This window comes from Sapajus apella, unplaced genomic scaffold (genome assembly GCF_009761245.1).
Source record: "Sapajus apella isolate SASKATOON/1434 unplaced genomic scaffold, GSC_monkey_1.0 scaffold51, whole genome shotgun sequence".
Lineage (NCBI taxonomy): Eukaryota > Metazoa > Chordata > Mammalia > Primates > Cebidae > Sapajus > Sapajus apella.
This window is the reverse complement of record NW_022436991.1, coordinates 6,449,129-6,476,256: the sequence shown is the minus strand read 5'-3', so window position 1 is coordinate 6,476,256 and position 27,128 is coordinate 6,449,129. Positions and strand designations below refer to the sequence as shown.

The window sequence follows — 27,128 nt, the reverse complement described above, 5'->3', positions numbered from 1 at the left end:
CCATCTCAGCCTGCCAAACAGCTGGGACTACAGATGTGTGTCACCATGCTTGGTTAACTTAAAACATTTTCTTATGGAGACGGAGTCTTACTATGTTGCCCAGGCTGATCTTCAACTCCTGGGCTCAACTGATCCTTCCTCCTCGGCCTCCCAAAGTGCTGGGATTACAGGCATGAGCCACCATACCCAACTGACCACTTATATTTGAATACCTGTTTCCAATTCTCTTGGGTCTAGATCTATGAGTGGAATTGCTGGGTCAGATCTAACTCTATGTTTAACTTTTTGAGGAATTGCCAAACTTTTCCACAGCGGCTTCACTATTTTACGTTTCCTTCAGCAACTTATGAGCTTGGTAATATTGTTTTCCTTTGAAGAACCAGCCTCATCTTTGAGCCCATGTGGTGGTGGGAACACTTAAGATATATTCTGGGCTGGGTGCAGTGGCTTACACTGTAATCCCAGCACTTTGGGCTGAGGTGGGTGGACCCCTTGAGCCCAGGAGTTCAAAACCAGCTTGAACAACATGATGAAACTTCATCTCTATTAAAAAAAAAAATACATGGCCAGGCAAGGTGGCTCACGTCTCTAATCCCAGCACTTTGGGAGGCTGAGGTGGGTGGATCCCCTGAGGTCAGGAGTTCTAGACCCGCCTGGCCAACAAGCTGACACCCTGTCTCTGCTAAAAACATGAAAATTAGCTGGGTGTGGTGGCAAGCACCTGTAATCCCAGCTACTTGGGAGGCTGAGGCAGGAGAATCAATTGAAACTGGGAGGTGGAGGTTGCAAAGAGGTGAGATCGTGCCACTTCACTCCAGCCTGAGCGACAAGAGTGGAACCCCGTCAAAAAAAAAAAATGTTAGCCAGATGTGGTGGCACATGCCTGTAGTGCCCTATAGTCCCAGCTATTCTGGGGACTGGAGGTGGGAGGATCACATAAGCCCAGGAGGTTGAGGCTACAGTGAGCTGTGATTGCATCACTGCATTTCAGCCTAGGCAAGAGAGTACGATACTGTCTCAAAAAAAAAAAAAAAATACTATCTTAGTAAATTTCAGGAACACAACACATTATTATTAACTATAGTCCATACTGTACATTAAGTCTCCTGAAGTTATTATTTCCGAAAGTTTGTATCCTTTGACCAACATCTTCCCATTTTCCCCCACTCCCACCCCATTCTGTCCCAAAGATATGCAGTTAAGCAGGGTCTAGCCACTTAGCATATGCCAGAGTGACAGTTTCAGGGATGGGCATATGACTTGAGCCAGCCCAGTGAGATTCAACTCTGAATCAGAACAACCTCTGGATTTCTGTTACTTGGGCCAATTTAAAAAACAACAACAACAACAACAACACCTTTTAAAAAAATTAATTAAGCCAATTTGAGCTGGCCAAGTCACCACCCTGCATAATTTCCTGTCACTTGGCCAAGTAACCACCCTGTATAATTAAGATCTGCTTGTTTAAAATCTCTATCCAAGAGATTTACCTCCTATGTATGTTTTACATGTATTTAGTTTCAATTCTACACTGGGTACAGCTACAAGATGATACTGGAGTTCAGCTCACACCAGTAGGACAAGACAGGATCAATGAATGGCCAGAGACGGGATTTTACAGACAAAGGGGAACTTTCGGCTGCAGGTGTTATCATTCCATGACCTCAGAGCTGTGATGAAAAGAAGCAGAGAATCTGGGTGAAAATCCAACCACCAAGATAAAAGTAACCCCACCACTCCCTTGAAGCAAAAGCCCTCTCCAGTAAGCCTCGTGTCTGCGCTGGCAGCCCCTTCTTGCTGATATGTGACAAGCCTGCTGTCCAGCCTTACTCTTGCATAAAGCTGATCCTGGCTTGTCACCTTGGTTGGGAGGATGAACTTCAACCAGAGGCTTGGCCCAATACTGGCTACCAGGCTCCAGGAGGGCTCCCGGTAGAGGATAATATCCTTCCAGATAAAGGATAATAAGCTGTCCTCTACCTCCCTCCCCTAATTAGGAAGAGAAAAGGGAGCAAAGAGGAAATAGCAATTAAGTGTCTGGGCCTGGAGTTCTGTAGATCTAGGCTTCAAACCCAGCTCCACTACTTAGCTTGCTGTGTGACCTGGAACAAGTTGCTAAACTTCTCTGGGCCTCGTTTTCCTCATCTGCAAAACGGGGATATTGTTTCTATTTCTTAAGATTGATGTGAAAGTGATGACGTTCATGATGATGCTGGTGATTGCTAATACTGAATACTGAGCATGGCAGCTATTCTATGAACATGGTCTTCTTTTTTTATTCACATTAATCTGTGAGGAAGTATCATTAGCCACATGTTGAAGACAAAGAATCTGAGGCACCAGACGTTAAGGAATTATCTTTGGGCTGTACATTAAGGGTGGAGCGGGGGTTCACACAAGGGCAGTCAACTCCCAAGTCATGCTTTTGCCAGGTGCTATATCAACTGCACCTCCTTTAATCCTCACAGCAGTCCTGTAGGCAGGACAAATTATTAAGCCCATTTTATAGAAGAAGAAACACAATTTCAGAGAGGATAAGTAATTCTCTGCAAGGACACAGAGCTAGAAAGCAACGGGGCCAGAATTTGAATCCAGGTCTATTCTCTTGTCACTACCTACACCCTCATGCCACCCCAGGTGTGGCTTGCTTCACATATTCAGGAGCATGAGCCTTGGGAAGGGGCTTGCACTTTGGTGTGTGGGTGAGCTGACATGGAAACACCACCCCTGGACTACTCTCCACACAAGTCTTTTTTCCCTTCATGCTTCCATTTATAATATCTTTCTATCTAAGTTGGAATTCACGTGTTAAACAAACAAACAAACAAACAACAACTACTGTTGTTTAAAGCAAGTCCACTGTGGAGAATGGCCATGCCCCCAACACCCTAGTGATGTCAACCGCTCTCCAAGGTGCTGAACAATTTGCCAGTCTCAGGCTGTTCAGTGCTCCTCTTCCGCCAAGGCACTTCTCCGCCCTCCCCATCTGTGATGCCTCCCGGGTGTCCTTCAAAGAGCCTTGGTCTCAGGGACACTCACCACTGGTAGGCCTGTACCATATCTGCACGCAGTCCTCTTCTTCTGGGTCCGCGTGGATGCCATCATCTGGCTGGCTGCCATCCCAGTAGCTGTAGTCATAGGATGAGCCGTCAGTCCATTCAAACTGCCCTTCCTGGGAGGGTTCCACCCAGAGAGACAAGGAAGCAAGCCAAGGAGAAGAAGATCAGGCATTTGAGACTTTTCTTTTTTTGAGATAGAGTTTTGCTCTTGTTGCCTAGGCTGGAGTGCAATGGCACGATCTCAGCTCACTATAACCTCCACCTCCTGGGTTCAAGTGATTCTCCTGCCTCAGCCTCCTGAGTAGATGGGATTACAGGTGCCCGCCACCATGACCGGCTAATTTTTTGTATTTTTAGTAGAGACAGGGATTCACCATGTTGGTCAGGCTGGTCTTGAACTCCTGACCTCAGGTATCACCTCAATTTCTAATACCTCTGCACAAAAGTCCTCATTGAGGCTACTGCTTTCTGATACTACTGCTACCAATCTGATACTACTGCTATTATTACTAGCTGCTATTTGTTGAGGGCTTATTATGTGCCAGGACAGGCACTTTACTTGCTTTATCCTCACCATTCTGAAAAGCAGGCATCATCAGCCCCATTTTACAGATAAAACCGAGACCAGATTGATCTACCCAAATTCATACAGCAAATAAAGCATGAGTGCTGGAAATCAAACCCAGATCTTCCTGAGTCAACTACCCAAGACCCCTAACTACTGCATTTTGCCAGTGGATGGGAGTCACGCTCCACCTCTTTTCTTTTTGTCTAAATAGTCTGTTTTTCTTACCTAAGGCAGAACTACTCTGTCCAATTGCAAGAAAAGTCCTGTTGGGAATTTGACTGGTGTTGCAATAAATGTGCAAATTAACTGTGGAAAGAACTACATTTTTGTAACTTGTCTAGGAACAAGAGCCATTTCCCTATTTATTTGAGTTTTAAGAAGAGTATCCCCCAAAGCACTGATGATTATGGAGCTCACGTCATATAATGGGAATAGCATGCTACTTCTGAGAGAGAAATGAAAGCTTGAGACCCCATGTCTGCCCACTGCCTAGCTCTGCAACCTGAGCAAGTTACTGAACCTCTCTGAGCCCCAGTTTCCACATCTGTATGATGGAGTTAATATGTCCTCTAGAGAGCTGCAGTGAGGGCTGAAAAAACTGAAGCATGTGAAGGACTTAACACAATGCCTGACCCATGGTGCCTAGCTCTGAAAAGAAGAAAAAAGGCATTTTTCCTGTATTTTTTATTATTATTATTAGGTCTTTTAGTACAAGTTTCTTTAACTCTGATTTAGTGTAGTTATAATCCAATTCTAGAGTTGCTATTATAAATGGACATTTTAGTGTTTTAAAAATTGTAACTTCTATATTTGTTCTTGTCAGAGGAAGTCTATTGATTTAAAAGATCACCAGGCATGGTGGCTCATGCGTCTAATCCCAGCTCTTTGAAAGGCTGAGGTTGGAGGATCACTTGGAGCCAGGAGTTGGAGAAAAGCCTGGGTAATACAGCGGGACCCTGTCTCTACCAATAATTTTTTTAAAAACAATCCAGGTGTGGTGGTCCCAGCCTGTGGTACTAGTTACTCTGGAGCCTAGGCTGAGAGCATTGCTTGAGCCCAGGAGTTCAAGGTTGTGGTGAGCTGTGATTGCACCACTGCACTCCAGCCTGAGCAACAGAGCAAGTCTCTGTCTCGATAGAAATAAATAAATAAATGTTAGGTGTGACCACACTGTCACTTCTGCTACTTTAACAGCAATTCTTATCATCCTTAAAGAGTTCTTATAGTATGCTAAGCATCACGCTAAGCTCTTTACATATATTAGCTCACTTACTTTTCTTTTCACAAGGCACTATTATTTTCATCCCCATTGTACAGACACAAAAACTGAGGCCCAGAGAGGTTTTTAAAATTTGCATAAAACCACCTACCAGCCTGTAAGTGGCCGAACAGGAGCTGGCACCAGAACCTTATTCCCTATAGTACTCTGAACAGGGCAAGGAGCATATGTGCAAAATAGCATGCAGCTTGCCAAGGCAAAGTTTGAGGACAAAAATCTCCAGGTGGAGTTTGTTGTGACATTGCAGAGATCTGGTCCAAGCTACTATCTTCAGCCTTATTATACACCCACTCCTATCTCACTCTGCGCCCTAGCCGCAGTGGTCTTCCTTATTAACCTCCTTGAATGTGCCATGACCTCCCCCTCCTCAGGATGTTGACCCATGCTATTTCCTCTACCTGGAATAGGCTGTCTCTGGCTAACATCTAGTTATCCATTAGACACTAACTTAAGTATCTCTTACCCAGGAAGGCTGTGGCAGTCACAGAAGTACACTGCACAGATCACCTTCAGGAGGACCAGCAGAAAGCAGAATTGATGGACAGCTCCAGCTCTCCTGCCACCTTGGATTCACTGCCTTGTTTGTGCTAAGGACATGCCTCTGCCTCTTTGGAGCTACCATTGCATTCACAATGAGACCATGCTTCCTCCAGGCTGTTCTCAGCCAGTGATTCAGCATGTCAGAGGTAATGGTGCTGGTGCATTCCTGCCGAGGGCAGGATTCCAGTCTCGGGCATTTTTGCTTGGGGACTCCCCATTGGTCTAGCCAAGACTTTCTCAGCACTGTGCTGTGATGAGGCTTTCCCTACCCAGTCCTTCCTCTCCAATCTCCTTTCACATATCTTAGACCTCTTAGACCCAAGGTGTTGTTTGAAGTCCTTCCCTGCCTACTTATGCCTCTTTCCTCTTTTTCATATACAAATATTTCCCTTCCAACATCTCTTGCACATCTAATCATGTTTCAGTTTTGTTTTGTTTTGTTTTTTGAGACGGAGTCTTGCTCTGTCACTTAGGCAGGAGTGCATGATATCGGCTCACTGCAACCTCTTCGCCTCCCAGGTTTAAGCAATTTTCCTGGCTCAGTCGCCTGAGTAGCTGGGATTACAGGCACCTGCCACCATGCCTGGCTAATTTTTGTATTTTTAGTAGAGACGGAGTTTCACCATGTTGGCCAGGCTGTTCTCAAGCTGCTAATCTCATGATCCGCCCACCTCAGCCTCCCAAAGTGCTGAGATTATGGGTGTGAGCCACTACACCCAGCCTAGTGACTTTTTTTTTTTTTTAAGAGAACCCAAGCCAAACAGGTTTTCTCTGACCATGCTATCTGTTTGCATCATCTAGTAGGACATCATTAAATGTCTTTCACAAATTGGTCACGCTGTAACTGTGGCATTTGGTGTCTGATTTCTCTGTTTGCTGTGTGCTTAGCCGTGACCTGGCACAGATGTGAAAGGTTTATTAAATCAAAAAGAATCCTGGTTGGAACTTTCAAGGGGTCCAATGGCCATTGCTTTCTCACCTGTCTGTGATCATGAAGGCCTGTCCAGACGTCAGCTGGGATGCCGGGAACACAGCTGTTCACGAGGTCATACACAAAGACATTCTCCTCCCAGCTGCAAACGTAAGAAACATAGTAGCTGATTCCTCACTGCCTCTTTTCATAGGATGGAGTCAAAAATTGAAAGCAATTCTTATTTACCTTCCTGGACCAAAGTAAATAGAGGACATGATCCTATTTGGCCTTCAGTTTTCATTAGGTCACCCATGTGTGGCCGGTCCCACATGGGCATCTCTGGATTTGACCTAAGCCACTTCAAAGACAGACTCAGCACTGCTACTCATCCCTAAAACCTTAAATCCATCTCAAAAACACTAGCAAATGAGGTGAATTATATTGAAGATATCATGAAAAGACAATGAAAGGAGTTTACATTGCGTTGCACACATCACATAAGTCAATGAACACTTCCACCAGTAATTTCTCCATCAAAGGCCCTCCTTACACTGTCAGTTTATAATATATCCCCCTCTCTCCTAGTCCTTTTTCACACACCATCTCCAAAATGTCTGTTTTCCTGGGAAACACAGCTCTAGGCTTGAATTTGCATGGCCCACTTAGCAAAACTGAGCCTCTCAGTTAACAGCCCACCATCCTTAGACGTCACGGGTGTCTTGTGGGGGTATTCTTATCCTCTATTTCAAAGAGCTTATCAAATAATTCATCGAACAAAAGGAATCGGTGGACGACCCTGCTGACAGTCCACCGCCAAAACCAACAAAGAAGTAGAGATGGATGGATAGATTGATGAATAAATGGATGGATGAGTGGATAGATAGACAAATGAATGAATGGGTTGGTGGATAGGTGGATGGATGGGTGGATTGAATGAATACATGGATGGACAGATGAACAGGTAGACTGATAGATAGGTAGAGAAATCAACACATAATTATTTTCATCCTACTATCAAAATGTTTCTTGAGCATTGACTTCACACCAGGTACTAAGCTAAGTGCTATACGTGTAGAAACTCATTTTATTCTCACAACAAACAGGCACTAGGGCAGATACTACTGCTTGTCTATCCCATGGCCATTCCTAATCTCTAACCCCATTGACTCCATTATGACCCAGAAAAGCCAAATTTCATTTTTCCCAGCTCCCTTTGCAGCTGACATTGGCCATATGACCAAGCATAGCCAGTTAGATTTAAGGCAACGTTTATGGGGACATCTTGGGGACAGTTTCCTCCATGATGAAAGGAGGGAGGTATGTGGAGAAGGTCCAAGTTTCTAGTACTGCCCTTTCTCCTTAGGTTGTAGCCATGTCTGGACACAAAATTTGGAGCTGCTGCAACTGAAGATGCTGAAGACAAGCTGCGACAACTGCTCATCCAGGGCCCATATCAACAAGCCTGACAAAGGCAGTTTGTAAAGGTTAGAAGAATGGGCAAGGGTTGTGACAGCAAATGGACACATGGTAGGCACACTTCCCTGAAATCATTCACAGACCCAGATGACAGATCCCACTGAACAAATGATTCCCACTATTGGCTTTCACATGCCACTAAACGGTGAACTTTAGTATGTCAACGAAGTCAATACAGAATGATAATAATCAGCCATAAACTTAATACTTCACTTCAAAACAGGGCCATGTTGGGGTACTCTTTATGTTGCAATAAGGTGTATCTGTTCCCATCAGCTTCTTCCAAATGACTGCTCTCTGAAGGCTGCTACCTTATCTAAAATACCCACCACTGGAAGATTTCTTTCTTCTGGAGGCATTGATAGTAAATCAAAGCACTCATATTTACTCTCCTAAGTTTTGTGTTAGTGAAGTGGAATTGATTGGCAATCAATTCCATATTAGAAGCACTTAAAGTTCTGGCACTCAGAATTTGTCTTAACACAGTGCTCCAGCCAGTCACATGCAGCGAGTTACTTAACAAATACTCTTGGAGGAAAGGAAAGAGGAAGAGTGAGACAAGGCTTGCTCACTCTCAGAAAGATGAACTGGTATGGAATGTTAAAGAACTGGCCTCCTCAAGGCAGGATTATAATTTATTATAATTAATAAAGATAATAATAACTCCTACTGTTGGACAGGGAGTTATCCAAGTGCTGTATAAGAACATTAGATGCATGATCACCTTTAATCCCTCACCACTTTAAAAGATCAGTGTGATTACTGCTCTTTCCAAGTTGAGAACTCTTTGGCTTAGAGTTTACGTGGTTTGGTTAAGATGGTGCAGGTAGGAAGTGATGGAGCTGGGGCTAGAGTCTAGAACTGCCTGATTCTAATGCCCTTAATCAATGCTCATACTGTCCCCCACAGCTTTCTTCATTTGGAACACCTGCTGCCCTCATCCCCTAAGCTTCCCAATCTTTTAAGATACTGATCCAGGATCAGTACTTCCAGGAAACCTTCCACAAATATCTTCTATCCAATCCTTGACCACTTGAACAGCCCAAAGATCCTGTTCCCCCAGGGGCTGGCTGGTTAGTTTGCTTCTCCACTTTCAGGGTTTTTCTGATGCAGTTGGGGTTGCAAGTACAATGAGGGCTTTCTAGAGAAAAGCCTTGATTTGGAATCACTTTTGCATTCGCTTTTTATTACATATACCTCATTTTCCTCTCTAGGCTGGGGATTCTTTGAGAATGTCCTCTGCCTTTACAAGTGCCAACCTTGTACTGTGCTATGCTCTCATAGCAGATTTGATCCCTAAAGAATGTCCTTCCTAGGGCTCCATGTTAGCTGGCTTTCAGTTAATGCAGGGCACTTATGAGTCATTGGCAGATGGGTAGGAGGGAGAAAACATTCTTTCCCCCTCTGCTTGGGAGTCTCTGGCAGGGGCTGCCTCTCCTCCATGGCTCCAAATCCCATAGAACTGGCCTGCCCTCCAACTCAAGCATGGAATTGGCTTTCTGCTCTTATGTATTTCTAGTTTGTCTCACTACTCCTTTTTAAGTTCTGAGCTTCCATCGCTTGACTATATTAAATTATCTGTTTTAGATACCAGTAGTAGTTCTGGTTTTCCTAGTTGGAACCTGACTGTCTCAGCATATTTCTCAGTCCCACTGAAAATAGACTGGTTGTTCAATACATCTGTTGGAGGAAGAGATGAGTGGATTCAAGAAGTATTTGGAAACTAAGATAAAGAACCCCTTCTCTATTATTTTTTTTTTTTTGAGATAGGATCTTGCTCTGTTACCCAGGCTGGAGTGCAGTTGCCTGAACATGGCTCACTGCAGCCTCAACCTTCCATGCCCAAGTGATCCTCCCACCTTAGCCTACCGAGTAGCTAAGACTACAGTTGTGCATCACTTCGTCAGGCTAATTTTGTGTTTTTTGTAGCAATGTGGTCTTGCTGTGTTACCTGGGCAGGTCTTGAACTCCTGGACTCAAGCAATCCTCCCATCTTAGCCTCCCAAAGTGTTGGGATTACAGGCATGAGACACTGCACCCAGCCCCTTATTTATTTATTTACTTATTTATTTTTGAGAGAGTCTCCCTCTGTCACCCAGACTGGAGTGCAGTGGCGCAATCTTGGTTCACTGCAACCTCCGTCTCCTGGGTTCAAGCAATTCTCCTGCCTCAGCCTCCCAAGTGCTGGGGTTACGGGCGTGCACCACCACACTCGGTTAATTTTTGTATTTTTAGAAGAGACAAGATGTCGCCACATTGGCCAGGCTGGTCTCAACTCCTGACCTCAAGTGGTCCACCTGCCTCAGCCTCCCAAAGTGCTGGGATTACAGGCGTGAGCCACCACACCTGGTCCCCTTTCCCTATTCTTAACAAAAGTCAGTGGCTCTGCACATGAAAAACCAACTCTCGATAGTACGATTGCATCAGGCAGGAACCATGGCAGTGACCAAGGAGCTCTTACAAATGGACCTGTACACGCTGCTAGGCATTGAGGAGAAGGCGGAGGACAAAGAGGTGAAGAAGGCCTATAGGCAGAAGACCGTCTCCTGCCACCCAGACAAAAATCCAGATAATCCCAGAGCAGTTGAACTTTTCCACCAGCTTTCTCAGGCCCCTCTCCTGCCACCCAGACAAAAATCCAGATAATCCCAGAGCAGCTGAACTTTTCCACCAGCTTTCTCAGGCCCCTCTCCTGCCACCCAGACAAAAATCCAGATAATCCTAGAGCAGCTGAACTTTTCCACCAGCTTTCTCAGGCCTTAGAGGTGCTGGCCCATGCTGCAGCCAGGGCAGGGTCAGGAAAGCCAAGAAGCAGGCAGCAGAGAGGACCCAGAAACGATGAGAAAGGGAAGAAAGTGAAGCTTGATCTGGATGCCCGGGAACGGCAGGCCCAGGCCCAGGCCCAGGCCCAGGAGAGTGAGGAGGAGGAGGAGGAGAGCCGGAGCACGAGGACACTAGAGCAAGAGATCGAGCACCTGAGAGACGAGGGTTCCCGGCAGCCGGAGGAACAGCAGAGGCTCCTCCGGGAGCAGAAACGCCAGGAGCATGACCAGAGGTTGACAGGAAAGACAGAAAATACTGAAGGCCAAGGAACCTCCAGACTAAAGCTAAAATGGAAGTGCAAGAAGGAGGGTGAGGCAGAAGGTGGCTACTCCAAAGACGGCCTCCTACGGCTTGTGCAAAAGTAACGTGAGGTTCTCAACCTGGTACTTTCCAGTAAGAAGGCAGGCACTGCTGCGGTGGAGTTCGCGACTGTCAGGGCTGCGGAGCTGGCTGTTCAGAATGAAGCTGGCCTGGTGGATAGCCCTCTGAAGATTTCCTGGTTGGAGGGACAGCCCCAGGACACCATGGGCCGCAGCCACCCAGGACTGTCAAAGGGCTCAGTGCTGCCGGAGACGCACCGCGAGAGCCTCGTCATGATGCGCATGCGCCAGGCGGCAACAGCTGATCGCACGGATGGGGCGGGAAGACCAGGAGGGGCCACCCACGTAGCCTCCCCACCCCCACCCCCAGCTACCTTTTCTTCAATGTCACCAATAAAAGTTTTTGTTGTTGTCGTTGTTGTTGTTGTTGAAAATCCAACTCTCTTTCTAAAGTAGTTTCTGAGATTCTTGAAGAACAGAGGTAAGATTGTGATTTACAGCTTGGGTGCCAATGGAACACATCACACCTGGCCTGAGAAAATTCACAAATCAGCAAAGAAGTCAGATGCAGGTGGCTCTGCTATCATAAAGGGAGTGTACCAGGAGAGCTGGATAATGAGTGTAATTAGGGTGTCAGAAGTTAATTCAGTGAAGAGATGTTGTCAGAGCTTTCTTGAAGGTTGAGGAGGTATTTACCTGGAGGAGAAGATAGGGAAGAAATTCCTAGGAGGGGGAATAGAGTGTCTAAGAGTATGGAGGAGTAAAAGAGCTGGACCAAACTGGAGAACTCTGAGATGGTCAGTGTGCCTGGGGCTTCAGACAGAGAGGAATGTGGAAGAAGGCCTTGCAGGGTGGGCTATGATTTTGACTCCACAGGCTCAAAACTAGGTTCTCCCACTTAAGAGCTGTGTAACGTTGAGCAAATTACTTACCTTTTCAGAGTCTCATGTTCCTAATCTGGAAAATGAAGATACCCATGGGATAGGGTTTAACAGAACTTCAATGTGATGATGTACATAAACATGCAGCAAATAAGTGTGTTATGATTTGTCATATGCTTTGCATTATATTCTTTACATGTGTAATATATCAGTTGTATCACAGGATACGGAGCGGAAGGCAGCACAAGATTGGCACTTATAAAGGTGGATCTTCCAGCATACTATTTGCTACCCCTGCTGAATGCTTTGCCTTCTATAGCCAAGGATGGTTTCAATGAGCAATTGAGTTGGATAAAAAGTAGTTTCAGTTGGCCAGGCACTGTGGCTGATGCCTATAATCCCAGTACTTTGGGAGGCTGAAGGGGGAGTCACTTGAGCTCAGGAGTTCGAGACTGGCCTGGGCAACGTAGCAAGACTCCATCTCTATTTTTTTTTTCAAAGAGTTTCAACTACCAAAGAGAAATGCCACTTGGAAATACCATTTTCCATCCCGTTTCCCAAAGGGGTGCTTAGTTGAACTAAAGGTAACTGGGATCCCACTTACCTGTGGATGGAGGCCAGCTTGGCGGATTTCCTGCCCACAGAGAACTCAGAACAGTAGAAGTCAGCCTCGGCCCAGGTCTTATTGAGAGGGAAGAATCGATAGCAGTGGCCTTTGAACTCCATCCAGAACAGGGGGCACAGGGAAGGCTGGGGCAGCTCCGGCAGGGCTGGAAGCAGAAAGTAAACAGACAGGAAGGAAGGTTGGCAGCGCGGACATTGTTTCCACAGCTTCCTACCTATTTTCTTTTCTTTACAATCTTTTAATTTTAATTTTTTTTAAGAGAGTCTCGTTCTGTTGACCAGGCTGAAGTGCAGTGGTTCAATCATAGCTCATTGCAGCCTCCAACTCCCAGCCCAAATGATCCTTCCACCTGAGCCTCCTGAGTAGCTGGGACCACAGGTGTGTGCCAACATGCCTGCCTAATTTTTTGATTTTTTTTGTAGAAAGGAGGTCTTACTATGTTGACCAGGCTGGTCTTGAAGTTCAGAGCTTAAGTGATCCTCCCACTTCAGCCTCCCAAAGTGCTGGGATTGCAGGTGTGAGCCGCTGTGCCTCCTTGTACATACTTTCAAGAATGAAAGTAAAACATGTTCCATTATCATCAATTCAATTATATGCTTAAGATCCAAAAAGCACATACATATCTACATTTTACTAAATTATAGAAATAATACGTGCACATCATAGAACACCCGGAAAATGTTAATGCCTTGATACATTTTTTTCTCATGTCACATTTGTATGCAGTGATTTTTTTAATGTAATGTGATTATATGGTACTCTATATACCAGTCGGTATTCTGATTTCTAAAAATTAAAGCGTATAAGCATTTCTCCCATGTCATTATACATTTTTGTAAACATTGTTTTAAATAGCTCTTGAGTTCTCTACTGAGTGGCTCTCCTAAAGTTTATTTAACCATTCTCTTATTTTTGGATAATTAGATAGCTTCTCTATTTTTTAAACCATTACAAATAATTCTGAGATGAGCAGCTTTGTGCATAAAGCTTTTTTTGGCATTTCTGATGATTTTCTGAGGAGAGAGTTTTAAGGCTTTAATACAATTTGCTAAATTGCCTCCTGGAAGCAATTTATCCTCCCACGGTAATGTCTGAGAGTGCCCATTTCACTCTGCCCTTGCCAGAGCTGAGTGTTATCACTTTCATGACAATCTTGGCAAATTTTATAAGCCAAAAAAAAAGGGTATCTTGTTTCAATTTGCAATGCTGGGCTATCTGGCAAGAGTACACAGCTTCCCACGTGTTTATTGCCAAGCTATAGCCAAGACTATTTATATCTTTTGCCCATCGAACCCCTGGAGTTCAGGATTTGTTCTTAATTCTGAAAAGAATTTTTTTTTAAATAACATGTTTAGACAGCAAAGTTCTCTCAAGTCTCAGCCCCTCTGAAAGCTTCTTAGGAGATACTTTTTTTGGAAACCACGACTCAGGATGACTGGCGGGAAGAGACAGGCAGGCTGAGAACCTTTCTCATACTAGGTTGGATGGCTTGTCCATGAAGACAGGCAGTGGGCGGGGGTGAAATCTATTAGGGGATTGGGAAGCCTGGGTCATACCCCCAGCTCTGTATCTGACCCGCTGTGAGACGCTGGTTCATTCTTTCCCAACTTGACCTTCAAACTAGATGATCTCTGGGGTGCCTTTTGCAGCCACCCACTCAAGGGGGGATGAAGGTCACTCTTTACTGGATTTTTTGCCTTCAAGCCACTATAGTGGTTGGCTGAGCTCATGAAGTAATAAAGTAATGAACAACATTCATTGAGCATTTATTATAGTTTCCCTATATGCCGAGCACATATAGGGAAACTGAGGCTAAGGTTGAGTGACTTGCCCAAGATCATCCTGCAGGTAAGTGGCATAGTAAGGATTTGAACCCAGGCTTCCCAACTCCTAAGTTTTTGCTCATAAAGTTGGCATGATGCTTCATGATGGGAAATTAGCAGGTCTAAGAATAGTTCATGATCTTTATAGCATCTGCTTCATGGGGTTACTGGGTCAATTGACTGGGCCAAATAAATTCACCAAGTACTTGCGATATATGGATTGTGTAATGTATGGTTATTAATGATTAGCTCAGGGCTTTATAACCCAGATTGATGGGCTGCAGGGATCCAGTGAATTCCCCAGAATCAAATGCAAAATCAAAACTGTGTGTGCACCTCTGAGCATTTCTCTGGGGAAAGAAAGGGACAGTTGCTTTCATCAAGACAGCTGTGCTAGGCAGGCAGGTTCCAGGCCATGCTTCTCAGGGTTGGTCAGTGCCACTGGGCTTTCCCCTTGGACCAGAATGGCCTCTCCCCGACCCCAGCAGCTGTGCTGATCAGGGATACCTCCCCACCCATCCTTTTCAATCCTGGCCAACTCTCTTTCAATGCATGCCAGTCTCCAAACTGGAGCCTGTTGCTTCAGAATTTGCTCTCTTAATCCTCTTCTGCATGGCAAAAGGAAAGACCTCTGTTTGGGGAGGTAAATGGGCATAGCACCTTGGCCTGTCCCCACCCCCCTCTGGGACTCAGGTCCCATCTTTCTTGATGGAGAGCATTGGTCTAGGAGAATATCACCTCGATGCCTTAAAGTGCCAATGGCCAAGAGGGTTGATGGGCCCTTTGTAATGCTGGGTGTTGCTGAGCTCTTTGTGGGGACTTGCGGGCCCTGCCTACAACACAAAAAGGCTCCACTGAATTGCTGCGTAGGGCCACTTTTTCATCAGTTTCTCCCTTAGCATGGACGAGAAGTAGCAAATGCTTTCCACCTTCTTTCCACTCAGTAACCAAGGACACTCATCGGTGAGAACTTGGCTAAGTTTGTCCAGGAGTGACTGGAATGACTCAGTATTTGCTGGTGATAAACCACTTTGCTCACTCCCACCCATCCTAAAATTACTTGACATCCTAAATACTCGTATTAGAGATGAAAGTAGGGTGGCCAAGCCATCCCAATGTGCCCAGGACCATCCCAGTTTTAAAATCAAGAGTCCTGGCTGGGAGCGGTGGCTCATGCCTGTAATCCCAGCACTTTGGGAGGCCGAGGTGGGTGGATTTCTTGAATCCAGGAGTTCGAGGCTAGACTGGGCAACATGGTGAAACCCCGTCTCTATAAAAAATGCAAAAATTGCCAGGTGCAGTAGCTCACGCCTGTAATCCCAGCACTTTGGAAGGCTGAGGCAGGTGAACCACGAGGTCAGGAGATGGAGACCATCCTGGCTAACAAGGTGAAACCCTGTCTCCACTAAAAATACAAAAAAAAAAAAATTAGCCTGGCGTGGTGGCAGGTGCCTATAGTCCCAGCTACTTGGGAGGCTGAGGCAGGAGAATTGCGTGAACCAGGGAGGCAGAGGTTGCAGTGAGCCAAGATCGCGCCACTGCACTCCAACCTGGGCGATAGAATGAGGCTCTGTCTCAAAAAATAAAAAAATAAAAATAAAAATACAAAAATTAGCTGGGAGTGGTAGAGTGTGCCTGCAGTCCTCACTACCGTGAGGTGGGAGGATTAATTGAGCACGGAAAGTCGAAACTGCAATGAGCCACGATCACACCACTACACTCCATCCAGCCTGGGTTATAGAGCAAGATCCTGACTCAAAACAACAACAACAACTGCTACTACAAAACCCTGAGGGTCCCACATCCTGGGCACCCCTACAGTTCCCAGCAAACTGAAATTGGTTGGTCACTCTCAAACGGTGAGGGGCGATTTTGCCCCCACCCCTTGCCAGGAGACACTGGACGACGCCTGGAGATATTTTTGCTTATCACCACTGGAAGTGGTGGGGCTACTGGCATCGAATGGGTAGAGGCCAGGAGTGCTGCTAAACATTCTATAATGAACAAGTCCCCACAACAAAGAATGATTCGACCCAAAATGTCGGTAGTGCCAGGATTGAGAAACCCTGCCCTAGATGGAAGACAGGACTCCAACAATGTAAAATAACCCCACAGTGCAGCAACACAAAACATCACAGTAAGCATTCACATTTCTTAGCCTGTTCATATTTTCTTCAACAAAAGTTAAGACACCACCCCCGCAACTAATGAGAAGTATAGTGTCTGCTATTTCTCTAATTTTAGAGTTAAAAATGTATTACTAATCTAAGCCCATGGCTTAAAAGCACTGAAGGCATTGCTTTAACATTCTGTTTATATTTGACAACATGGACCTCACTAACGAAGACTGCAGAAGGGACGTCTAGCGCTTTCTTCCCTGAGTTTAGAATGAAGCAAACTTCTTTGTCATCTCTCTGTGACCGTAGGAGGTTATTTTTCCCCCTGGTTCCCCTTCCGCTGAAGATGAAACTCTTCATGAGTTTGTGCTCTAAGAAAGGGTTCCAGTTTCAATTCCCTGCTTTAGATAGCTTTGACTTCACCTCCTACCCTGTGTGGGTGTTAAACCCCAGTCCATGCATTATGGAGGCTGATGCCCTACCCAGGGCTCTGGAGCAATAGGATTGCTTTGCTTTCTATCTCTATCTTGGTTTCTGTCCCCTGGGTACCCACCTCACTTCCTTGGAAGTCCAGTCTGACTTTAGCAGGGTGTTTATAGATGTCCCTGTGGCCTTTCTGCACGGCGACAGTGGAAAGAGCGTGTAGTCTCAAATTCACCACATTCTGTCATCTGGATATCTCCACACTCTGTTTTCTCCCTCTTTTTTAAATAAACTTTTTATTTTGGAATAAATTTAGAGTTACAGAAAAGTTGTCAGAGAGTACAGTGATGGTTACCAAAGGCTAGGAGGGATAGGTAGTGGGGAAGTTGGGGGAAAAGCGGGGCTGGTTAATGGGTACAAAAACATGGTTAAGTAGAATGAATAAGACCTAGTTTTTGATAGCACAACAGGGTGACTACGGTCAACAATAATTCATTACACATTTAACAAAAACAAAAAGAATATCATTGGAGTGTTTGTAACACAAAGAAATGATAAATGCTTGAGGTGATGGACGCCTCATTTACCTTGATGTGATTATTGCACACTGCATGCCTGTAACAAAATATTCCATGTACCCCATAAATATATATACCTACTACGGCCCATAAAAATGAAAAATTAGGCTGGGCACAGTGGCTTACACCTGTAATCTCAACATTTTGGGAGGTCAAGGTTGGAAGATTGCTTGAGCCCACGAGTTTTAGACCAGCCTGGGCAACATAGTGAGACCCTGTGTCTTACCAAAAATACAAAAATTAGCCAGGTATGGTGGCATGTGCCAGTAGTCTCAGCTACTTGGGAGGCTGAGATGGGAGGATCGCGTGACCCCAGAAGGTCAAGGCTTCAGTGAGCCAGGATTGCACCACTGCACTCCAGTCTGGGTGACAGAGCAAGAGCCTGTCTCAAAAAAAAAAAAAAAAAAAAAAAATTTAAATTAAAAAAGTTCCAAAGATTGTGTGTGGAGAGTTCCTGTATGCCTTTCACTCAGTTTCCTCTGATGTTAACATTTTAAAAGATCAAGACATGAACACGGGTACAACATGATTACCTAAACTCTGGACGTTACTCAGTGTTTACCTTTTCTGTTCTCAGATCCAACTTAGAATATCTGTTACATTTCCTCTACCTGCACGTTTTATTTGACATAAACTACTCTATCTAGGATTGGCTGAGATTAGACAAAATTGACAATAATTGGCTGGAATTGCTCAGAATTTCCTAGCATTGCTGGATAATTTGCCAAAAATCATCTTTTTTTCTCCTCCTTAACAATCAATCAATTTTCGAGTCGTGTCTATTCCAACGCCTAAACACATCTCTAATTCAGCTCGTTCTTTCTTCCCCTTCCACATTCTTCTCGACCTTTTCCCATGAATACCTTCTCAATGCCTCTTAGCTGCTCTTCCAGCTTTGTCTCACCGCCCAGGTCCAGAGGCATCCTTCCTCCTTTGAACAGCGTGTCCTCATGTCCCTGAAACCCTACAGGTGTTCCCTTTGGAACTGCTTTGGAACTCCCTTGGGAACTGCTTGCCATTAGCTTATTCTCCGTCACTCACATCCTCCTTACTCTGTACTCCACGTTTGCCCACACATTTGCCATTTCTCAAAGGCGTGTCCAGACCTTTGCAGATGCTTCCCTTGGCCTGACTTCAGCCAATTCTTTTCGTCCTTTGAGTCTCTACTGCACAGTGACTTCTTAGATAAGTGCTCTTAGAGCCCCTTGCATCTCAACATTCACACGTTCCTCCCCTATCCTCATCAGCGTCTATTGTGTTCATTCCTCTCCCCCTGGTGCCTTGGCACATAGTAGGTGCACAATGACTAGGCTCGAAGGTACAAATACAGGTAGGGAATCAAACATCACTCTTCAGTGCAACCTCTCAGGAAAACGGTGAGAAGGCTGTGTGCACTGCCTCTGCTTTGAAACCAGGAGTCCTGATGCTGGGATGGCATTTCTGGAGTTTTCTAACCAAGCCCTGAAATCAGAAGTTGCCGGATCCTGGTTTTACAGATTGTTTAAAACAATGATTGCTGCAAAAGCCAACCTCAGCATCCCCTAGGACGTTCAGACTCCAGGGCCCCACCCCAGGCCTTCCAAATTAGAGTCTGTATTTTAACAAGAACCCCAGGTGATTATTGTGCATGTGAAAAACTGGGAAGCCCTGGTCTACAGTGTGCCAGGCTGAAAGATGGAGCCTGTAGAATTACTCATTCATTCGTTCTCTCACTAAATATGGCCTGGCAAAGAGGAATTAATAATTAATTAAATGAAAGGGGCTGAGTGGGGTGAGAGGGGGAAGGGTCCTTAGTCCTAAAGACTGTGGATATTTCAAAAAGAACCCCTGCCCTCAACCCTGTCTGCTCCTTCCAGAGTTGAAAACAAGCTCCTTGAGCCATTTACACCCCACCTCCCCATTCTGGTCCTTTATGTTTTCTCCATTGAGTAAATGGTGGTTATGGATGCCAGAGGTGAAACATACCAGAAAATGGGGCTGTGACAGGTCACTGCTCAATTACTCCCCTTTCCAACAGAGCAGGCAAAGGCCTTTAATTGGGAGGACCTGGGAGGTGGAAAAGAGCACTGGCTTGCAATGGGATGATCATTAACTCCAACCTGCACGGTATTTCCTCCTCCTCCTTTACCTCTTGGGTTTAAGGAATTGGGAATAGAAGACCTTTCATCAGCCTGACCCCAAACCAGCCTTTGCTAATCTGTCTCTTGTCAAAGGATTTCTGCAGCTTTATAGCTTGACAGTCAGTCAACCATGGCAACACAACAACCAGCGCCAACTCTGACTCAGCATTCTCTGTGTGCCAGGCATTGTGTTAAATGCTTAATGCAGAAAAATGCATTCAATCTTCACACATCCTACCAGGTGGGTGCCACGATCACCCCCACTTCACAGATGAAGAAGCCAAAGCTCAGAGAGGTTGACTAACTTGCCCAAGATCTCCTAGCTCCCGGCTGGGATTTGAAGCCAGCCTGTCTAGCCCCAAACCTAGAGATTCCTACTGCATTTAAGCCCATTTTCTTTTGCTCCAATCTTGATGGTCTGTCCCTTTATTCATTCCTTTATTCATTCAACAAGTACTATTTGAGCACCTACTTGGTCTCAGGCAGAAGGCAACAGAGCAACACCTTGTCTCTAAAATAAGCAAAAAAGAAAGAACGAAAAAGAAGTGCAAAAATGAAGATGCAATTAATATAATTTGTGGATGTGTGTCATGCCAGCAAAACTTCAGGGAGCAGCCCTCTCGATTATTTTGGAAACTGCTTCTTTGCCCCTTTCTCTCCCTAGTTGAATTGGTGGCTGACCTGTCCCCATCTTCAAGGAGCCCACAGATGATTATGACAAGGCACCATGAGTTCCCTTCCTGGATGGGGGAAAAGAGGGTGCTGCCACAGGAACACCTAAAAGTGGAACATAACCCAGATCTGGAGATTTGGGAGGCTTCCTAGAAGAGGCGCTGTCTCAACTGAGACCTAGAGGATGAACGAGAGTCAGAGAAAGATCGTTCCAGGGGTAGGGCACTGCATGTGCGGAGGTCTGGGAGTGTGAGAGAGAATGGACCACTGGAGAATTAGAAATAGTTTAGCACGGCTGGGGATTTGAGAGGGAGAGGAGGGAAGAGATGAGAATGGCATGAGGGATGGGGAGTGGAGGGAGAGAGGCAGAGGGGAGGGGACACACAAAGGGGCTGTTGCTCTGGAAACCAGAAAGCCAAACCACATGGTCTTTTCCTTCAATTAGCAGCACCAGAGGCCCCCAAGGTCCCCCAGCTGGGGTGAGAGTCAAAGCCTTTGGGAACTCTGAGCTTGTTAGGGGGAAAAAAAAACCACATCAGTGGAATTCAGGGCTCCCCCACCCCCACTCTTTTTAAAGGAATAAATTGTCACCTTCCTACTCAATCTGGCTGCTGGCTCCCCTGGCCCCAATCCAGCCGCCCACGAATGCACTACCCTGCTGCCTCCTGCCCAGATCAGCCTTGGGACTCAGCCAGCAGGGGAGGTGGGGAGGCGTAGGGGCCACATTTGTTCACCCGGTCCCCATACTGGGCCCCAGACACTCCTGGCGGGGGGGCGGGGCGGTGGGGAAGAAAGTGTCTCACAGACTCCAGGAAGGTGGCTGCTGTGTCCTGAGGAATCGGTCACCTTCACTCCCCTCCTGCTGTCCTGTGGGTTCTGTGGCTTCCTTCACAGTGAGCCCTGGCTCTGGGAAGTGGAACTGGTGGCCCTAGGGCTCTCCTGTCTAAGCTTCGCTGTCCCTTCTGTGAGCCACTCTTGAGGCCACATGATACAGAGGAAAAAGCATTACATAATTTTTTACATTACTAATAATAGCAGTCATTCATTGGGTGTTTAGTATGTGACTCCTTGAGATCAGCCTAGGAGGGAATTGGTATCTTCCCCATTTTGTAGATGAGAAGACTAAGGCTCAGAGAAGGTAAATCACTTACTATCTTGGCTCCAAAGTGGCAGAGCCATAATTGAGACTTGACTGAGACTCGAGTCTGACAGATTTAGAAATTCCTGAACAGACTAGCGCCTCAAGAAGACATCTTCTTTCTGGTCTTAGTTTTCTCATTTGTGAAATAAACATATTAAACATCAAATTTAACAATCAAGCAAATAAGTCGATGTTTCCTGGGTGCCTATTTGACTTGAGGTCTGTGCATTTAGGTTGCTCACAGTCTGGAAGGAGGAACTCACACACTGGCAGAGTCATCGCATGCTAAGTATTCTAGAAGCATGTACAGAGTGCTTGCTCTGTGACCATAGAGGAGGAGTGGAAACTGGACAGAATGTCCAAGGGACACTTTGGGATCTGGGCTGCTCTGGGAGGTAAGAACACTGTTGCCTCGATCTCTGTGCTCCAGCTTCAGAGCTTGGATTCTGGAGTCAGATGGTCCTGGTGGGAAACTCAGCTCTTGGGGTCTCAGTTTTCTCATCAGTACAGTTGTCATGATCATAGTGCCTTCTTCACAGAAAAGCCAGTTCCAGCTCATAGGTAGGCATTCTAGCAAGTATTAGATATTATTACAGTAGAAACAGTCTGGGTCCCAGAACCTTCACAGAGCTGAGAGTGCAATGCAAGGCCCTTGGACAGGTGAGGAAGAGGCTACAGAACTTGACTCATTCCCCATCTACCCTCCTGGAGCCCTGCAGAAGCAGGTCCTGAGCTGCAGAACACTTTGCTATAAATTTCCTTTGCTACAGAGAGTTCTTGGTGTCAGGTCAGGGAAAGTAAACTTTTTGATGGTTGAAGAAGAAGAAGAAATATTTACATAGCTCTTACTGGGTGCCAGACACTGTTCTGAGGACTTCACATTCATTAATCCACTTAAACAATGAGATCAAAGGCAGGTTTAGAGAAGGGGTTTTGGAAAAAGGATTTAGTCTGGCTAAATCCTCCCAAGTCTCTAAAAGATGTCTGAAGAGTATTTTTTTTTCTTCCAAAACATAGGGGGAGGGGGAGTTGTGCTATTTGCATATATTTGCATATATTTGCCTATGCAGGGGGTGAGTGATGAAAGGTCTGGAGTAGTGGGATGAATGACCCATGACTTGTGCCCTCTTATGCCTTGCACTAAACGCTGGGGGTACCCAGAAGAAGAGGAAAAACCAAGCCCATTCTCAATAAGGAGGGCCTTGGAGGTGCATGTATTCTCATGGTCTGCAGAGGCCCACAGAGACCCTTAAATCCTTCCTACAACACATCAACATGCATGCTCCTGCTCACAGGCACTCATAAACTCACACATATTCTCTCGTGTTGAAATCACTTTCCTCTGAAGAATCTGTCTGCATAGGCTGAAACTGGGCTTTCTGCAGGTCTGGGAGCCTGAGGAGCAGTAGAACTACCACTTGGACAGTGATGACCATGGCTGGCTCAACTGGCCTCTGTAGGCTCAGTTTCCATAGCCGTAATATGGAAAGGTTGGGCTGAGTGGATTTCTAAAATCCATCCTTCCAATTCCAAACTCTGAGCTCTCCCAGGTAGCTGGGATTGACACAATCTCAGTTCCCTTATCTATAGAGTAGGAGTAAGGCTTGGGGATTGATATCTAAAGAAGTTCCTTTCAATGGTTAAGTCTTTTTTTTTTTTTTTGAGACGGAGTTTCGCTCTTGTTACCCAGGCTGGAGTGCAATGGCGCGATCTCGGCTCACCGCAACCTCCGCCTCCTGGGTTCAGGCAATTCTCCTGCCTCAGCCTCCTGGGTAGCTGGGATTACAGGCACGCACCACCATGCCCAGCTAATTTTTTGTATTTTTAGTAGAGACGGGGTTTCACCATGTTGACCGGGATGGTCTCGATCTCTTGACCTCGTGATCCACCCGCCTCGGCCTCCCAAAGTGCTGGGATTACAGGCGTGAGCCACCGCGCCCGGCCTGGTTAAGTCTTTTATCAGAACAGAAAACTGTCTCCTGGCCAATTCTGGCATAACGGCAACAACAACAGTGACAAACATGGTCGTGGTAATAACTCATTTTTCAAGTGCTTATTATATGCTAGGCATTTCTGCTGCATGAGCTCATTGAAGATCTCCAAAATCCTTGATAGGGACCCTTGTTATCCCTACTTGGGGCTCTGAGAGGTGAGGAAACTTGAGTCTCAGAGAGGTCCCATGGGCACAAGCTAGTGAAAGAAAACACCCCTGGTTACTCCCACTAGTGATTAGATTTGAATGGAATTCCCATCCTCATTATGGGATTAGTGCCCTTATAAAAGGAAGAGACCAGAGCTTTCTTTTTCTCTGCTATGTAAGGGTACAGTGAGAAGACGGCCATCTGCAAGCCAGGAAGAGAGTCCTCACCAGGTACAAAATCTGCTGGCATCCTGACCTCGGACTTCCCAGCCTCCAGAACTGTGAGAAATAAACGTTTGTTGCTTAAGCTTCCCAGTCTGTGATAGATAGCTCTGGCAACCTGAGCTGACTAGTATACTCAGAGAGTTTAGGACGGAACTGAAACCCCTTGCCCAAATGAACTAAGACTACCCCTTAATGTTACCACTAGGGATGCTAGAAAAAAAAAAAGGATACCTAGTTAAATTTGATAATTTGGTTTCAGGTAAACAACAGATAATTTTTGGTAAAAGTATGTCCCATGTAACATTTGGGGGATGCTTACACTAAAAAAGAATTTATTGGTAATTATTTACTGGTATTTTATCCGGCAACATTATCACCCCACTGTTTAAATTTACCCTAACACTATCACAGCCCAATAATTTGGCCTTATGAGAATCTCCATCCAGGTATTTCATTCCTAGTTTTATTTGAATGGGGATTGAAAAATGGTATCTCTGCCATTGTGATGATAAATAAATCCATATATGAAGGTTATTATGAGGATTAAATAAATCCACATCTGAAAAGTGCTTAGAGCTGGGCCTGGCACATAGCTAGGGTTATGTCTTAGTTGTTGTTATTGATATTGCTAATGTTATGTTTTTTAAACGATGCCTGGAAAGAACCGGGTAGAGGGAACAATCAAGACCCTCAGCCACTAAATTATAGGATTCAGAACTCTTCTCATCCAAATGGGGATCCCCCAGAATCAGCACCCCCAGCCCTTCTATTGCAAAGTAGAAGTAATTGAGCTCACGTGAAGACCCTCATCCTCCATATGGGACACTGGGGGGCCATATGCCCAAGGCGGACAGGTTCTCATCCCTGGGGATGCTCCATAAACCCCACAGGGCTGGGTATTGCTAGGTATCTGCAGAGGCAATTAGAGGGTATCTGCAGGGAGGTCATTAGAGGGACAAGTGTCCCTCCCTGTACACCTAAACTCTGGTGGCACAGCAGCAGCTCTGAAAGCTCCCTAGGAAGGCTGTCACAGCCAAGGTGGGGTAGGGGCCCGGTTGCCAAATCCCTCCCAAAACTACCATGGTCAGACCTTCCTGTAGTGTTAGAAACCGTGCAAAGCACTTTCCCCATGTTATCTTATCTGCCTGGCACAGTAGCCCAAAGAGAGTGCCATTGTGACCCAACCTTCTAGAAGAAGCTGAGGCTCAGAGAGATTAAGAAACTTGCTCTATGTCACGCAGCTTGTAAACTGCAAAACTGGGATTTAAGCCCAGTACTTTTTGTGTCTGGGCCTAGAAGAGTGCCCATGATAAAGCTAGTAGGGGGAAAGATATCAGGAGACTCGGGTCAGGGCACCCCAACCCCCCAACAGAAGCTGCCAGGCCTCACTGATGGAACAAGTTCCTGAGAGTGTACGCCTTTCTGCCTGCTTCCAGCCCTGGTCCTTGCACTTACCTGGGCTGATACTGATGTCTGTTTGTGGAAAGGCCTGTGCCCAGTGGAGGGTCAGGAAGGCTGCAGCCCACAGTGTCCACCTTTGCATCCTGAGCTCCTAGAAAGCAACCTCCCGGCCTGCGTGGGAGAGAGGCTCTTTGGCTGGAGCTTGGGTCCAGGAGTGTTCTCCTAGGGTCAGATGGAGGCTGGCAGGAGCTGGGACAGACTGGATGGACTCCAGTCCTCTCCTTTCATCTTTTCTCCTCCCTCCTCTTCACACTGCTGGAGACAGCTCAAAATGACAGCTGAAAGCAAAGCAGCCCTAGGCCAGCCCCCATCAAAGAACCAAGAGACATTTTAGCTCCTAGCCTTGCATCTGAACCAGGAGAAATTTTAGCTCTCAGTCTTGTCTCTGAGCTAGGCTGTGGCCTTGGGTGTGCAGTTCTCTCAGACTCAGTTTCCTCCTCTGTAAAATGGGATAATAACAAAACTCACATTCCAGCCTGTTATAGGAGATAAAGCATCTCACACCTCTCAGAGTAAATACATACCAGAAGGTAAGAATACTTGAATGCAGAGGTCTCCTGGGCCATGGATGCCATTTGTTTGGTCTGCAGTGTTTTAAATCCTAAAAAATTTGTTAAAGTATAAAACCAGGAGATTCTAGGCACAAGTTCAGATTTCTGTCTTCTATTGGAAAATCTGAAGATCCAACAAAACTTAGCCCTCATTTCCATGGGGCAACAATTGCATGGGGCTGAGAAAGAGCACCTCCTTCAGCCAGGCTCTTTGAGCTTCAGTTCACCAAGGTCCCCATCCCATGGGTCTGACCCTGACAGCATCAGAGGCCCCACTGCTGAGGAAGCACCAGGAAGCCTGCGTGAGTCAGCCTCCTTTCCTCTCCCTTCACCTCTCAGGGTCTCTCAGGGTCCCTCGGGAGTTAAAGGAGGCATCTGTAGAAGGTTCAGCAGAGCGTTGTACAGAATAAGTGCTCCACAAAGAGGTGAAAGTATCATCATTAGCGCATAGCTCTATTGTGTGGCTTGCTCAGAATTCAATGTTTAAAAATCTCTAGTGTTTCCATTGGGATCTCACTGCACTTTTGGAGAGCCGATATTTCTAAAAACCAGAATGTTTCTCCTTCACTTTGTGTGTCCTTAATGCAAGTCATTTTGCCTCTCGGAACCTCAGTTTCCTCCTCTATAAAATGGGGAATAGAGTACCTACCTCACAAGGATTAAATAAAGTAATTTGTTTCTAAACCTTGGCGTAGATGCTGGCAAGAAGCAGGCGCTCAGTAAATGAGAGCAACATTTGCTGCTGTTGTCATTGATCTAGTGCGAGGCTTTCCTTGGCATAACCCACATCCTCTTCCTCTGCACTCTCTCATTTCTCTCCAGAAATGCTCAGCCAGGTGCCCTGACACCTCATGTGGCTGGCACTCTCAGAGAGGACTGGAATGTGTCAGTTTGGCTTCCAAGTTTTCTCTTTGGAACACCTGCTGCTGTGCTTGTGAGGAATAACTTAACTTGTGCCCACACAGCTTGCTTTGCCTGCTGGCACCGGAGCTGCAAGTCTGCCAAGGTCTGACTCAGAATACGAGCACAGATGAGGCTCTGCTTCAACCTACGGGATGCCTCCTCGGGTAGATCAGTTGCCTCCAAACTAGTGTGCTGGTGCATATCCCAGACGATGTACATTTATTTATTTACAAATGGCACGTATTGATTACATGTTTATAAGTGATGTGTAGATGCAACTTACTGTACTAATATAGTATTTCTGTTATAAAACACACCCCCACAATGGACATTATTAAACATTGATAAAAATATAGAAATATGGAAGAAAGTTTGGAAATTTTCACCCTACTCCCTATCATCTTGTGAGCTGAAATTTGGGGCCCCCCGCTGTCAGGTTCCTGGGTGCTGCTTGGAAATTAAAAGTGTCTATCTTAGTCTGTTTGTGCTG

At 45.8% G+C, this 27,128-nt stretch overlaps 1 protein-coding gene and 1 pseudogene across 1 annotated transcript; one reads left to right on the top strand and one right to left on the bottom strand.

Moving 5' to 3' along the window:
- Positions 1-1,168: 1,168 nt before the first annotated feature.
- Positions 1,169-26,777, bottom strand: CLEC19A (C-type lectin domain containing 19A). The gene is made up of 5 exons (XM_032242823.1): positions 25,179-26,777; positions 12,464-12,629; positions 6,426-6,519; positions 3,040-3,172; positions 1,169-1,670 (listed from the first exon to the last, which is right to left on the bottom strand). Exons 1-5 carry the CDS (start codon positions 25,264-25,266, stop codon positions 1,591-1,593), a joined length of 561 nt encoding a protein of 186 aa, XP_032098714.1. The 5' UTR covers positions 25,267-26,777; the 3' UTR covers positions 1,169-1,590.
- On the top strand, positions 10,200-11,327 carry LOC116526501 (annotated as a pseudogene).
- Positions 26,778-27,128: the final 351 nt, after the last annotated feature.